General features: G+C 40.4%; 1 protein-coding gene across 1 annotated transcript in view; it reads right to left on the bottom strand.

Annotated features, from left to right (window-relative positions):
• The window catches only part of LOC126190947 (chitin synthase chs-2-like), a 252,167-nt gene that overhangs the window by 174,073 nt on the left and 61,248 nt on the right, over positions 1 to 16,846 (bottom strand). Inside the window, exons 3-4 of the mRNA XM_049931591.1 lie at positions 10,504 to 10,797; positions 9,031 to 9,243 (exon numbers count right to left, since the gene is read on the bottom strand). Coding sequence (XP_049787548.1) covers positions 9,031 to 9,243; positions 10,504 to 10,797 — 507 coding nt within the window. The remainder of the gene's footprint in view (positions 1 to 9,030; positions 9,244 to 10,503; positions 10,798 to 16,846) is intronic.

Here is a 16,846-nt window from a genome sequence, read left to right as displayed (position 1 = left end):
ACACACATGGTGAAAAATGCTATTACAGTGATATGTGTACTGTGGGAGTAGCTTTGTCTGGCAATGCTGTGGGAAGACAATCCAGTGCTGATTACAAACAACAGTAATCCACAGGTCACGCAAAAGGACATAAAATAGGGGCTCCCTTGTGACATGAGTGTTTCAGTCTTCAGATGGGACAGCTACAAAGAAGTGGAAGAAGAGTCCATTTACAGCTGCAGGGTGTATACAACCCGGGACAACTGGGAGATCCAAGAAAAACCCGGGAATTTTTTCATCTGGTAGAAATCTGGGAAAAGCCCGGGAATTTTTCATTGTTTTAGTTTTCAGTTACATTTTTGTGATTTTGACTGGTAAGAACCAATACTCTAACAAAGGATATTACTGTATCCTGCTTCTGCAGAATAATACTGCAGCAACAAAACATGAACGACAGGGGGGGAAAAAAAACGAAAATAAAACTTAAGTTGCAAAGGAAATATGCCATATACAACAATAAAACACAGTGCTTCTACAAGTGTCTGCCAACAGCAAAGTGTGTCAGAGGCTTTAGGAAGACTATGCAAGGCTTCCTAACAACAAATTGCCTCTGATGAGCGTGATATGACAGCTTTTTACATTAGATTTATTTGAGCAGTTGCGGGCGGGCTCTTGTGCACACGCAGTTGAGTTGCGTATGAGTAGTACCTTCTCCCACTTCTGGCTGCAGATGTGTGGCTGGGCACATTTAAATGAAAACAATACAGATTTCTGGGGCTGGGAGCTATCAAATGAATTAAAATATGTTCGCATAACTATGGAATGCTAAAATATGTTATTAGTTTCAGGTTTTATTTTCACCTTTATGACAGTCAATGACTAATTGCCTTGCAGAACAATGAAGTTATTTTTGTCAGTTTGCTAAAAAGATTTGGCTTTTATTAATCTTTTGCACTGAGGCAGTCAATTTATTTGAAATGAAGTGTTTAATTTCACACTGTTGGCTAATTTCAACTGTTCGCTGAATTTCAAGTGCACGTTTTCCATCTTCTAGCTCTTATGGCATTATGCCATAACAAAGAACCAAACATGAGATAATACAGTACTGGTACTCAAGAAAATGTACATCCTATTCTGGATACATGAATGTGCACTTTAAGCCGAATTATGCATTTTAGTATGGTTTACGGAATTCCAATTCTCTTGAAGTATCCTCTGATGTCTTGTTTCTTTTATGACACAATGCAATATCTTTTAATATTTTATACATACGAACATTCGGGCTTCCTGCATCATCATAGCTGCGCAAGCACAGTGACACCTGTTACCTGGCACACTCTGGCAACTGCTGAAATGAACCAATTTCTAACAGGTCATGGGAAAATATTGCTAATGGTGGTTTGAAAAGCATTACTTTCAAAGTAAATTTCCTTTTACGTAAGATGAACTATGTGCGAGATGGACAATGAATTTCTTAAATCACAGAGCGTTTGACTCTCACTTAAAAATCAACTCTTTGAGGATGACCATCTAGAAGAATTTTGAGCACAGAAGATCAGACATATACGTCATTAAAAATTTTACTGGCACATTTGTGTGGTGTATCTTAAAATGTATCATGCACAAAAAAGATCAACATTACATGTTTATTAATCTTAGAGACCAATATTATATGTGAAAGCTTTGTTTTTCTTGTAGCAACACTATGTATATTAATTTAAACCATTAACTGCTCTTATTTGTGTGTTCGTGCTGCTTACGAGTGGTCTCGCTATTGGCTGACTACATCACGTGTCGTATGCTGTCATCAGACGGGGAGATCACGTGACGTGAGCTATGACTGGCTTACAAAAGCGCGTCGCAATCTCAATTTCTAGGCTTCGGAAAGTAACATGTTGTGTTTGGTGAAATTCAAATTTATACCTTCGTAACACGAAAATATGCAGCGTACATGTTGCTGCGCATCAAAGATCTTTCCAAAACATGTTTTTTTCCCCCAGAGTTTCGTTTTCTAAAGTGTTGGGAAATTCTTCGTCAGTGTACAAAAACATAAACATTCAAAGAATTGATAAGTTTTACAGTGCTGAGGAAAAATATACTGTCACTTAACACAAAAAAGTGTATTTTCACCTAGGAGAATGTCTATTTTCAACCAGGAAAAATTCGGGAATTTTTTTTCCCTGTCCATGTATACACCCTGAACTGGTTCCTTAAACAGGATGAAAGTGTATCAATTCCTGGATGCAGATACTATAAAGAAAAGGAAAATGAGCCTTGCAAAGAAATTGAACTAAAAGATGTGAAGGTAACAAGGGAACAGAGAAGATTGAAGAAGAAGGATGACCACGTGATGACTAAACTTCAAATGTGCAGATGAAACATCAGAGCACACAGCAGCCACTGGCAGCAGAAAGTGATAAATGCGAGTATCAAATGTGCTGTCGATGAGTAATTAGAAATGCTGCAGTAAGCAATAGTAGTGCTATAATTGCATGTGATGAAACTTTGTGTGGGAAAACTGTAACAGTTTCATGCATTGGGTAATATTTTCTGGGTCAGTGTTTGTCAATGTAGAAATTTTAAATGGAGCCATCAGTACCAACAAATTGTCAAACAGAAAATGTAAGTAATGTGGAATTTATGCAAACAAACAGTAACAAGGACCATAGTGCAGAAACTCAAGCACTCCCCAAATGATAAGATGAGAAAACATAGAGGCAGGAAGGTCAAATATGCAGAACTACCAAAGACACGATTAGGAAGGAGCCCAAATTTAATAGATAGCGTAGCAGAACTTACAGAAAAGAACATAAATGAACTGGAAGAAAAAACTAACAAATTTAATAGATAGTATAGCAGAACTTAACAGAAAGAACATGAATGAATTGGAAGAAAAAACTAACAAGTGGAAAGCAACTCAAAGAAACTTGAAGAAAACATTGACAGACAAGAAAATAACTCTCATAAAATTGAGGAAGAAATTGACAAGCATGAGAGTAATCTAAAGAAAATTGAAATAACAATAAAAGTCTCTAATTGTAAATTGAGAACAGATTTGAAATTCGAATTTCAAACAGTAAGACAATGTAGCAAAACAATGGTTAAGTTATACGAAACTATTTATGATGTGATAAACAGGAGGAGGTTCAAAATAGGAACAGAGGAGGAATTCAAAGATGCAAAATGATAGTGAAAATTATAAAGAAAAAAAAGAAAAAACACAGATACATCACAAACAAGGAGAGTGTCAGCAAGTAGTGCAGAAGCTGTAGTTGAGAAAAAACTAATTGAAGAACTCATGGAGAAGAAGGAAAAAGTAGATTGTTTTTCAAAGAAGGAAGATGATAATTATGATGATGAGGGAAAGGAAGAATATGATAAGGAAATAGAAGAAAACATTGGCGACTTTATAAAGACCCACAAAAAATATCACGAGAGGTCAACTCAGTAAGTTCAAAAGTTGGCATCTCCAAATGCCTTTTAACTGTTATAACAAAAGTCAAAGAAATCCCTAAATATAAGAAAAGTATGATGGTTATTACTGTAGTGTTGCACAAACACAGAGTCAGAATTTCCACAAACCAATTTTTATTCTACCACCATATGAAATAATATACTAAGACACTGAATTAAAAAATAATCAGCACACATAACCAAGAAGTAAATTAAGGCACAGTATACAGTGAAGTACACATTTATCGTATTAGGGCCTGGCATGCTGGCTTATATAAGGCTGTTTTGCACACAGCACAGCACATGCTGCACCATCTGTGCGAGGAGGCCTCTTGAGACCAGCCATGGAGGTGCATGCTCTTTAATTGCGTACACTTACTACACAGAGTTACAACAGCTATAAAAATTCAGAATGAAGAAAATGGTGTATGGGGTCCTGGAAAATAAAAGTAAAAAGTGGACTGTTTGGTTGGCACCACATGACACAAATGCAAACAGCCTTGTTTAAAAATGATGACTAGCAGAAGAAAGTGACAGAGACACTAGATAGTGAGCGATAGCAGTGAGGAAGCCTTATTTTCATTGTTTGATTGACTGTCTTTATTTTACAAGCAGTGGGCTAGTGTGCAGTGCTTTTATGTGTATTTTGGATAACATTTTCTTATTACTATGTTTAATATGGAGAAAATACTTGAAGAGTATCATGTCAGGATGCAGAGAGTTATAATTTACATAAAAGAGCAGCAAAGCACATCAGGATAGCAAGCATCAGAGGCCATGCATTGTATTAAACTGGACTGATAACATGCAAGGCATGTTTTTTTTTCCCCACGTAAAGAGCTAGAGAACAGAGTGAGTGAGTCATATTGAGCAGCATAGGCAGCAACTGGCATTGCACAGAGTGGCTGTAAGCAGAAGGTGAAGTGAGGAACTTCAGACTTGGTGTCAGTGATCACCACTTGATCAGTTGAGCACAACATTTGGCAGGAGAAGTGGCACCGCACGGAGGCATTATGTGATATGTCGGCTAGCTGCTTGTCACACTGTTCAAGTGAGACTATGCAAGGAACCCATTGCGTATGATATTACATCCCTGTGTGTTTAATATCTTCTTATTTCAGACATTTGCATTTAGTATGTATAGTGCAGTAATTTCAAACAATGGTAAACCCAAGATGGAATGCAACAGTATTATGGAAAGGATAGTTGCTACTCACCTTATAGCAGATATTCTTAGTCGCAGACAGGCACAATGAAAAGACTGCCGGAAAGTGAGGTTTTGGCCAACAAGGCCGTCATCGAAAATAGACAACATACACATGCAGACTCATGCAAACATAACTCACACACATATGACCACAGTCTCTGGCAGCAGAAGTCACACTGCGAACAGCAGAACATGATGGGTGGTAAGGATAAGGAGAAGACTGGGGTGAGGAGGGGGAGGGATAGTAGAGTAGGGATGGGGGATGGAAAAGTGCAGCTTGTGAGAACTTACAAGGATGACTGGAGAGAGGGCAGGGCAGCTAGGTGCAGTCGATAGATTAGACAGAGATTGGGGTGGAAGTGAGGGCAGTAAAAAGACTGAGGGTGCATTGGTTGAATAGAGTCCTGTGTAGTGCAGGAATGGGAACAGGGAAGAGCCTAGGTTGGTAAGGACAATGATAAACAATGGTTGAGGCAAGGAGGGTTACAGAAATGTAGATTATATTGCAGGGAAAGTTCCCACATGTGTGATTCAGAAAATCTGGTGTTGGCGAGAAGGATCCAGATGGCACAGACTGTGAAGAGTCACTGAAATGTAGAGTGTCATGTTGGGCTGTGTGCTCAGCAACAGGATGGTCCAGCTGTTTCTTGGCCACAGTTTGTCAGTGGCCATCAAATGGACAGAAAGCTTGTTGGTTGTCGTGCCCACGATGAATGCAGCACCGTCGTTACAGTCAGCTTGTAGATCACATGACCGGTTTCACAGGTAGCCCTGCTTTTGATGGGATAGGTGGTGTTTGTGACCAGACTGGAGTAAGTGGTGGTGGGAGGAGGCATGGGACCAGTGTTGCATCTAAATCTAGTACACAGATATGAGCCATGAGGCGAGGGGGTGGGAGCAGGGGTTGTGTAAGGATGGACAAGGATAGTGTGCTGGTTCAGTGGTTGGTGGAATACCACTGTGGGAGGGTTGAGAAGGATAGTGGGTAGGATATTTCTCATTTCAAGACACGATGAGAGGTGTCAAAACCCAGGCAGAGAATGTAATCCAGTTGCTCCGCTCCTGGGTGGTACTGATTCAAGAGGGGAATAGTCCTCTGTGGCTGGATTATGGGACTTTGGGAGGTGGTGGGTGACTGAAAAGATAAGGTACAGGAGATTTGTTTTCATACAAGGTGGGAGGGTAATTACAGCCTGCAAACGCCTCAGAGAGACCCTCGATGTATTTCAAGAGGGGCTGCTTGTCACTAAAGATGTGATGACCATGGATGGCTAGTCTGTATAGAAGGGACTTCTTGGTATGGATTGGGTGGCAGCTATTGAAGCTATTGAAGTGGAGATATCACTGGTGTTTGGTAGGTTTGATAAGGCCAGGGGTACTGATGTAGCCATCTTTGAGCTGGAATTCAACATCCAGGAAGGTGGCTTTTCAAGTTGATTAGGCTTATGTGAAGTGAATGGGGGATAATGTGTTGAGTTTCTGAAGGAATGTGGATAGGGTGCCCCCAACTTCGATCCTTTGACCCTTCTGCTGGAAGAAGGAGCCACTGGCTCCAAAATTTTTCATAAGTAAAACCTTTCTTTATGTGTGTATTCTCCTGATGCTGCTTGGTGAGTAGGTTTTTTTGTCTATCCAATTACATTATATTGTCAAAATGTCTGTTTCAGAGAGAGAGAGAGAGAGAGAGAGAGAGAGAGAGAGAGAGAGAGAGAGAGAGAGAGAGAGATGAGAGAGCAAGTGCATGCATGTGCATGTGTCCGTACTCAAGCTCAGTCAAGGATTTATTCAAAAGCCAGTGAAGTGTAAGGTTGTCGAATACTTAGTGGCTTTATTATTCGGTGAGTTATTACTTTTTATTCCTCTACACATAGCCGGCCAGTGTGGTCGAGCGGTTCTAGGCGCTTCAGTCTGGAACCGCATGACGGTCGCGGGTTCGAATCCTGCCTCTGGCATGGATGTGTGTGATGTCCTTAGGTAAGTTAGGTTTAAGTAGTTCCAAGTTTAGGGAACTGATGACCTTCGATGTTAAGTCCCATAGTGCTCAGAGCCATTTGAACCAATCCTCTACACATACATAAAGTAGTTCCTGCAAATGCTGATGCAAGCAAAGTAGCACTATTCACAATTTGTGGTTAGTATACTTTAATAGAAGTTGCCCATAGTGTCTGCCTCTGCCTGTTAATGTTTAACTTGACTACTTTCACATTCCTGTAGGCTCTTCATCTTGATGAGGTTTGTGAAACATGATACGTGACTGACTGACTTAATGAATAAATGATTGGTCTTGGTTGTTGTGCTCTTGAAACGGATTGCTAACAATGATGGTCATAATTCCACCCAGAGTAAAATCTGTGCATCAGTATTCAGTTGCTTATTTTTATTCCCTTTATTTTTTGATACTGTTAAAGGTATTCAATGTGTTAAAGGATACAAAAGAACAATCTAACACATGAAACAGTGCCAACACAAGCTGAGTTAGTGGAAGTGCACAGTAACAATGCACCACCATATGAAAGTGGTTAGGTGGTGCATATATTTCCATTGTGATCAGATGAGTTTGAATGTCAAAGAAAAAAATGACAGATCATCTCACTGTGAAGAGTTGGTAATAAAAAGAGAACCACAAACCCTGGTGCTTGAAGACTAGCATATCACATATGAAGTGATAGTGAAAAAAGCAAAAGTCAGTCATGGATCAATTTTTGACATCTTGTACGTTTTGAATGTGATGAAGGTCACCAGCTCCTGAGTTCTGCAGCTGCTCACACCTGTTCAAAAAGCCTGCCAAACTGAGCCAGTAGTGGAAATGTTTCACCTGTTTCAGGCTACTTAATCACCATGAGTGAGTGCTGCGTATATCACTTTGGTCCTAAGACAAAGAAACAAAGTAAGGAGAGCAAACTTATGTATTTACCACCACAAAAAAGCAAGTGGTGCTGAGTGTTTTTTGGGACTGTTGTGGTGAGATTCTAACAGGTATGCTTGCTCAGGGTAAACCATCACATTAGCACACTTGAAAATCTCCTTACAAGGTGACAGTAGGCTATCAAGATGGCAGTGTCATAGGAAGTGGGCCAAGGGCATGCTTCTTCTCCGTGACAACACCCCAGTTTATTCTGCACAGGACACAGTCACAAATGCTGCTTATTTGCACTATCAAATTTTGTCTTCAACTCCCTCATCATACTCTCCTAACATAGCAACAATTTTCTTCTTTCTCTTTCTTCAATAAATAAACCCTTGTTTGGCAGGCATTTCCAGTTAAAGTGATTCCTGGATAGCCAAAATACAGAGTTCTACAACCAAGGTCTCCACCAAGTCATACATTGTTGGGAAAAATGTGTCACACTGAAGGGTTAATATGTAATTTTTATGATTACAGCTTGAATTTTTTTTGGTGGTAGTAAAAATTTAATGACAAGTCCTTGTACATGCATCCTGGAGATTTCTTTACCCTTATATTAGTCATGAAAATCTTAAAATGTAAATTATATTCAGAATCAATTTTCACTCTTCGGTAGTGTGTCCACTGATTTGAAACTTTGTGGCAGAGTAAAACTGTGTGTGCTGGACTGAGACTCAAACCTGGGACCCAGATTTGCGTCCTGGTCCAGTACCCAGTTTTAATCTGCCAGGAAGTTTCAGTACTTTAGACACTTGTAACAGTGTCCATTACCAATTCCAGGTAAAGTACAAGGGGTGTGGTTAAATGTACTGGACAATGACTTATGATCCCAGTAAGATTTATATTTTCATTACTACAAAGATTGGGGATTGTTGTAGGTGACGTGGTTGACATAAAGCCTTTGATTAGTTATTTCATCAGTAATCATTACAGTTTATAAATTCCTTTTAATTTTTTAGTAATGTATGTCTGCTAAAAACAAAGGTAAGGCCAGTACCTAGGATGATGATATATTTGAGATATCTCATCATCAATTGAGGGATTTAGTTCAGTTGTTTGTATTAAATGCTGCTGCCAACATAACATCATAGTTTTATAGGAAAAAATTCATTACCTACACAACCAAAGGTAAATGCCAATTCCTGTCAATACAACTCTCTGTATAGTGGCCACTATCAAAAACCGGTTGAGTGATCATTACGAAAGTATTGTCTGGGAATGGTGGCTGGGTTCTATCACATCCTACATCATCCAAAATGTTCAAAGAGATTAACCTTGTCTGTTCAAATGGAAAGTTAATAAATTTGTACTGTCAGAAACCTGGTAGGAGTTTTATAATGTTTGCTGAACCAGTTTATTAAAAATGCAAGCATTAGGATAACAGGTCATTTCTTTCAGTCTTAATAATATTGCAAGTTATTGCAAAAAATTCTGTATCCTCTCAAGTGAAAGTAATGAATAGTGTGATATCAGTACTTTAACTTACCTAGAGGAGCATTTTCTGTTGCAGAAATATAATTTTCCCACCATCCACATGAAATAAAGATAGTTGTGACTGGAATCAACCACAACTGAAGTTTTTCACTTCCTTCTAACATTGGCCATACTACAAATCCTGTAGCCTGAATGGCTGTAGCAGCAACATCAGCAACTAATTTAATAGGACGTCCTGGCTCATTCATATTTCTTGAGGCAATAGCTGTGAAGTTGCAAATAATGTATTATGACTGCAGTTCAAATTGTATGATATATTTAATAACATGAAGTTAATGTATAAATAGAAACAATTGAAAGCCCAGTATTGAAAAACAAAAATATGAAAATAATAGACTGCTACTCACTATATAGAGGAGATGCTGAATTGCCAACAAGCAAAACCAAAGAGACTGCTAAAATATTAAAGCTTTCAGACAAAGCTAGCTAGTGTCCTGAGACAGTTGCAGTGTGTGAGCTGTGGTTGTGTCTATACGTGTTTGCTTTCTACTGCAGAAGGACTTTTTCCAAAAGCTTTAATATTTTCGCAGTCTTCATCACTGAGCCTTCCTGCGACTCATTGTGTCTTCTATATCATGAGTAGCAGAGTTATGCTTGTGTGAATGTGTGTTGTGTCTTTTCTACTGCAGAAGAGGGACTTTGTTCAAAAGCTTTAATATTTTAGTAGTCTTTTTCATTGTGTCTTTGAGTCAATGCATCCTCTATATGGTAAGCAGTAATATTTTCTAAATTGTTGTTAATGTATAAATACAGCTATTTAGAAATATTACTTAAGAAATAGGCATTTCAGTCAGATTTCACAATCCTAAAATTCATAAGACTCAGTTTAAAATACTGAAAATTTTAGTTAGTCTATAATTCTTTTCCCAAATGTACAATGCCTACAGCTTTTAGATGTTGGTAATTTACAATAATTTTTTTAAATTCTTATTACTTAAATGAAATACTCTTTCAAAGCATTGCCAGAAGGTACAGAAGGTATGGAATAGCAAAAACACGGCACTGTGATTCAGATTTTCAAATTACCCACCTGAACTTCCACATAAAATCTATGAACATAATTAGTTTTTTTAATGTGAAATATTTTGCACTGCATATCCCATCCCATCCCTACAAAATGCACCATCACATAAAATGCAATTCATCTCTGGTAGTATTACATACAAAATAAAATAATTGTCTTATATCCTCCCATATACATGAACATTAGCAGTCCCATAAAATGTCAAAACATATTTTCATAGGTAACTGAAATGTCATCAGTTTAATGACTGCATGCAAAAATATAAATTAGTAAAGCTATAACATCCTATGAGTTAGTAACCATTTCCAACTCACAGCAATTAATAATTATTTCATTTCTTTAACAAATGCTAGCCTCCTCTGACAGTGCATAAACAGCTATTCTGATCACTTCTTGGATTTAAAAAAGTGTATATGTCAATGTGTTCAACAAGAAACTTACCAAGCACACCAGGAATAAAGCATAAGCAGTTTGTCAACATGACACCCTTCAGCACATCAAGATTGGGCAGAATTACAAAGAAAAGAAGTGCCATGCCTATTGTGTGAAACGTCTCCATAAAGAAGGCAATAAGGAACTCTGGTAGGGATGGTTTTGCTACAGTTTTAAAGAAGCACATTCGTGATGCACGGATGAATGTGCCTAGTTCTGGGACAGCATACGCAATCAGTATACACCACATCCATGCCACTCTTTCTTCTTCAGGTAACTCTGCAGCAAATTGTTTTTCACCACCTGCAAAATTATATTCCCCTGTAATTTCTGTTTTCTGAAAATAATTCTTACATTTTAAAAAATAATTTTCAATTAAGTTATACTTTTGATTACTGCACATTTTAATGAAAAACACATCTCTCAGTCTGTCTTTCATTTTGAGGAAGAAGTCATAATGCTAAACTTTCAATACAGTACAAATATTTAAAGATTGTTTGTTTAGTACCTGCACTTGCGTGACAATGCTTCTACACTACACTGGTCGGTTCAGGCACTTCACAGGCTGGTAATGACCAGGGGAGAGGTGGCAGAAGAGTAGGAGGAGGAGGAGGAGGAGGAGGAGGAGGAGGAGGGCAGATCAAAATCCATGGGCTCCACATTAGCAGGTGGAAATGCAAGTCTCACTGGGGCCCCCAGGCTGCAGGCAATGAGAGGACAGTGGAGGACACAGCACTGGGGGAGCACACAATTGCATGTGGTAGCCTGTACCCATAACAACATCATGACCAACCTTATCACCTGATAGATCATAAGATTGGTGGTGATGTCCAAACAGAGTGAGGGACAACTGATTTGCATCACAGATCAGCTGATCCCTACTGACATCCACCACAAACAACTGACGACTTTTGTGGCTCACCATGAAACCCGGATACTCAACCCTGCTGCCAGGACTGGGCCTAATTGGCATTGTGGGAAGAGGCAGACTCTGTTGGTCCTGAATATATGCACGAAGTTCTCCATCTCCAAGTTAGAAGCCTGATTAAATGGGGCAGTAAAAATGGTTCAAATGGCTCTGAGCACTATGCTACTTAACTTCTGAGGTCATCAGTCGCCTAGAACTTAGAACTAATTAAACCTAACTAACCTAAGGACATCACACACATCCATGCCCGAGGCAGGATTCGAACCTGCGACCGGAGCGGTCGCTCAGCTCCAGACTGTAGCGCCTAGAACCGCACGGCCACTCCGGCCGGCTAAATGGGGCAGTAGTCAGATGCCAGATACCATTACAAATGCAAGTCTTCAAGCAACTGCAACACAAATTGCCTACTGTTATTGGAGACTGCAGTCCTGGAGAATCCCTCAATGGCAAAAATAACCAACAATGCACAAACAATGGCAGTCTACAACGTGGAGGACAGTTTGGCCTACTGCTGATTGAACTCTGGATTGGACCCCACCAGAAGCCGCGAGAACGCATCAACAGTGGCATGGTTGGCAGAGGAGTGATAATGAATTTCGTTGCAATAGGCACTGAGAAAGAGGGCCCATCTCTGCAATTGGTGGGCAGTACTGTATGGCAGCTTGGAATGAGGGCCAAGGAAGGAAACCAGTGGCTTTTGTTTGTTGATGAAGAGGAACCTCGCCCCATACATGAAAATGTGAAACTTTTTAACTCCCTTCGAATAATTATGCTGTGCGGGCTAAGGTGTCTTCGATGAGTAGGTGATAGGCTGGTCAGTACCATTCAGGCTGTCATGGGACAAGACTAAACCAATTCCGTACTGGGGTGCGTCACATGCCAGGGTTAAAAGTTCACCCAGCATAAATATAAGCCAGACAGGGAGCAGAGCATGAACATTACTTGAGGGAATGAAAAGCCCACTGACAGTCCACAGACCAGATAAACTTAACGCCCTTCTGGCGAAGCCAGTTAAGAGGCTGGAAGATGTGTGCATCTCGGGATATGAGCTGGAAATAATACAAAATCTTACCCAAAAAAGACCTGAGCCCCTGCAGGTTCTTGACCACCAACAGGTTGATGATAGCTTTGATGTTGTTGTCTGTCATGACAAGGCCATCTTTGCTAAGCACATGTCCCAAAAGGATGCACCTGTGAGGAGGAAAAAACTGCACTTTTCCAGCTTTCAACAAAAACAATTCTCCAGGAAGCATTGGAAAACTGACTCCTCTCTGATAGGGTCCTTACCCAGATGTCATCCAGGTAACTGATGCAACAGGGAGTGTCCTGAATCAACTGCTGATAAATTCCTGGAGAGACTGTGTCCAATGGCAACTGTAGGTAAGCCTCGTGCAGGTCAGTCCAGGAAAAATACTGGCCCCCTGACAATTTTGCCAATAACTCCACCAGCCACAGAACTGGATACAAATCCATGAAGGGTTGCATGTTGACCATTTGTTTAAAATTGCTTCAAAAGGTGCACAGCACTGTCATGATTTTGTATCACCACCAAATAGGTGGCCCACTCACTCAACAGAATAGGAGAAACAACTCCTTGTACCACCTATGCTACAACTCAGACTTTTACCTTCTCGCACATGGCAAAGGGAATGGCATGGGGGCAACAAAATTTAGTTATCACAGTTACCACTGATGCCTTGAAATTTTCAGCCTAGCTCAAAGTATTTTCAAATATTTCACCGTATAACTGCAGTCAGAAGTCCAAATCATGAAAAGCTTCAAAATGGGACACTAAATGCACTTCATCAACAATCTGGAAGTCAAAAACTTAGATTTTCTTAATGCTGGCTAACTAACACAAGAATGGTGTTGCAGGTTGTATTCGTGACACTCTTATGCTACAGGTTACAAATATTTGTGAATAAGTACTGAGAAGTTTTGTATTGCAGTATAGTTGAAGTAGAACTAGAGACATGATCTTTCATAATCACAGTAGTTCACAAGGTGTCCATAAAGAATGCCCCAAAGTTGAGGAGGGCCAGGTGAAAAGAATAGGAGTGAAGGAACTAAGGCCTTGAAGAAATTAGGATACGGCATCTTGATCTTCAGTTAAAATCATGAAGATATTATCAAAGAACCTGAACCAGACAAGGGGTTTGGGAAACTAGAGAGGTTTACTCCACAAGGCCCACTAACAGTTTGGCATAGGAAGGTGCCATGCATGTGCTCACAACTGGGATGTATTTGCTTATATACCTTCCCATCAAAGGAGAAGTGAGGATGTAATTGGTAGGATGTAGAAGGAATGAGGTGGAGGACATTAGGAGAGATAGTGTTCAATAGCAGCAGGGCCATGGGCACGGGAAATGCTGGTGTATAGGAAGGTGCCATCAACAGTGACGAATAGGAATCCAAGTGGTCATGGGGTGGGGATGGTCAAGAGTCAGTGAAAAATGTGGTTAACATCTTTAATGTGAGAAATTAGGCTACAGGCAACTGGTTGTAATGTTGGTTGAGAAGAGCGGAGATTCTTTCAGTGGGACCATGGTAACCAGCTGCTATGGGGCATCCAGGATTGTTGGGTTTTTGAGAAGCATGTAGGTTGGTGTCACGTGTAGGGCTGAAGGCAAAGCCTTTGTATAGGACTGAAACTTCTGTAATATCTAGGATTTTTGTGGACAGACCCACCACAGGCTTATCCCACCCCATTAGAGGCTGAGCCACACGTGAAAGCAGCCACACCATATACCTCTGCTGCAATTTTTGCACAGTATTTTAGTGGGCATGACTGCCAAACAGTTGTACACAAGAATGTATGGCCACCGCCAAACTGGCCAAAATCACTGTTTACCACCCAGTGGTGAAACACGTTGCTGAGTACAACATGTTTGATTTCAATGGCTGCTTCACAACTCAAGCCATCCCTGCAATACCAGATTTTCTGAATTATATCCTTGCAATACATACTTTGTTCCTGCATTCCTCCTGACCTCAGTCTCCAGTAACCTCCTGCACTCGCATCCTCTCCCAACGGTCTCACCTTTCTCTATTCTGTCAACCCCACCCAAGCCACACCCCTACACTACCATGCGCTGCATGAACACACTAGTTCTAGTGTCTCCATTAATCACTTTACTATCTTGAGCCCTTGCTGCCTCTCCCTCCTGCATTCCTATGTTGAACACATGTTACCTCCCTCTGAGCTGTCAGCCAACCATTCCCAACCCTTAATCCTGTGCCTCGCCTCTTTTCACCCCTCACCCAACCCACCCGACACAACCTTCTGCCCCCGTCTACTTGCCAAACTGCAGTCCCCACAAAAGCTAGTGAAGTTTTTCTACTATTCAGTGACTTGTTACACACATATTAAAGCTGTAAGAGTCAAAAGCAAAGAAGTTATCATAAATGCTTTACACTACAAAGAACCAGAAGAGGAAGAAACATGGTTGATGAAAGCGTCGACTGAAAGCGTTGACTCATTCTCTGCAAATTTTAAAGTCAAGTTCACTCTAAAAAGCAGTACATATACATCTAAATCTACATCTACATGATTACTCTGCAATTCACATTTAAGTGCTTGGCAGAGGGTTCATCGAACCACAATCATACTATCTTTCTATCATTCCACTCCCGAACAGCGCGCGGGAAAAATGAACACCTAAACCTTTCTGTTCGAGCTCTGATTTCTCTTATTTTATTTTGATGATCATTCCTACCTACGTAGGTTGGGCTCAACAAAATATTTTCGCATTCGGAAGAGAAAGTTGGTGACTGAAATTTCGTAAATAGATCTCGCCATGACGAAAAACGTCTTTGCTTTAATTACTTCCATCCCAGCTCGCGTATCATATCTGCCACACTCTCTCCCCTATTACGTGATAATACAAAACGAGGTGCCCTTTTTTGCACCCTTTCGATGTCCTCCGTCAATCCCACCTGGTAAGGATCCCACACCGCACAGCAATATTTTAACAAAGGACGAACGAGTGTAGTGTAAGCTGTCTCTTTAGTGGACTTGTTGCATCTTCTAAGTGTCCTGCCAATGAAACGCAACCTTTGGCTCACCTTCCCCACAATATTATCTATGTGGTCTTTCCAACTTAAGTTGTTCGTAATTTTAACACCCAGGTACTTAGTTGAATTGACAGCCTTGAGAATTGTACTATTCATCGAGTAATCGAATTTCAATGGATTTCTTTTGGAACTCATGTGGATCACCTCACACTTTTCGTTATTTAGCGTCAACTGCCACCTGCCACACTATACAGCAATCTTTTCTAAATGGCTTTGCAACTGATACTGGTCTTCGGATGACCTTACTAGACAGTAAATTACAGCATCATCTGCGAACAACCTAAGAGAACTGCTGAGATTGTCACCCAGGTCATTTATATAGATCAGGAACAGCAGAGGTCCCAGGACGCTTCCCTGGGGAACACCTAATATCACTTCAGTTTTACTCAATGATTTGCCCTCTATTACTACGAGCTGTGACCTTCCTGACAGGAAATCATGAATCCAGTCGCACAACTGAGATGATACTCCATAGGCCTGCAGCTTGATTAGAAGTTGCTTGTGAGGAACGGTGTCAAAAGCTTTCCAGAAATCTAGAAATATGGAATCAAATTGAGATCCCCTGTCGATAGCGGCCATTAGTTCGTGCGAATAAAGAGCTAGCTGCATTGCACAAGAACGATGTTTTCTGAAACCATGCTGATTACGTATCAATAGATTGTTCCCTTTGAGGTGATTCATAATGTTTGAATACAGTATATGCTCCAAACCTGCTGCAAACCGACGTCAATGATATAGGTCTGTAGTTCGATGGATTACTCCTACCACCCTTCTTAAACATTGGTGTGACCTGCACAATTTTCCAATCTGCAGGTACAGATCTATCGGTGAGCGAGTGGTTGTATATGATTGCTAAGTAGGGAGCTACTGTATCAGAGTAATCTGAAAGGAACCAAATTGGTATACAATCTGGACCTGAAGACGTGCCCGTATCAAGCGATTTGAGTTGCTTTGCAACCCCTAAGGTATCTACTTCTAAGAAACTCGTGCTAGCAGCTGTTCATGTTTCAAATTCTGGAATATTCCATTCGTCTTCCCTGGTGAAGGAATTTCGGAAAACTGCGTTCAATAACTCCGCTTTAGCAGCACAGTCGTCGGTAACAGTACCATCAGCACTGCGCAGCGAAGGTATTGACTGCGTCTTGCTGCTTGTGTACTTTACATACAAGCAGAATTTCTTCGGGTTTTCTACCAAATTTCGAGACAATGTTTCATTGTGGAACCTATTAAAGGCATTTCACACTGAAGTCCGTGCCAAATTTCGCGCGTCTGTGTCAGATTTAGTATTAATAAGGAGCAGGAATGGATAGTAAATGGAAATATAAGAGATACGAGTAAAAAAGATATCTG

Source organism: Schistocerca cancellata, chromosome 6 (genome assembly GCF_023864275.1).
Source record: "Schistocerca cancellata isolate TAMUIC-IGC-003103 chromosome 6, iqSchCanc2.1, whole genome shotgun sequence".
NCBI classification, from domain to species: domain Eukaryota; kingdom Metazoa; phylum Arthropoda; class Insecta; order Orthoptera; family Acrididae; genus Schistocerca; species Schistocerca cancellata.
This window is presented reverse-complemented; position numbering and strand designations above follow the sequence as displayed.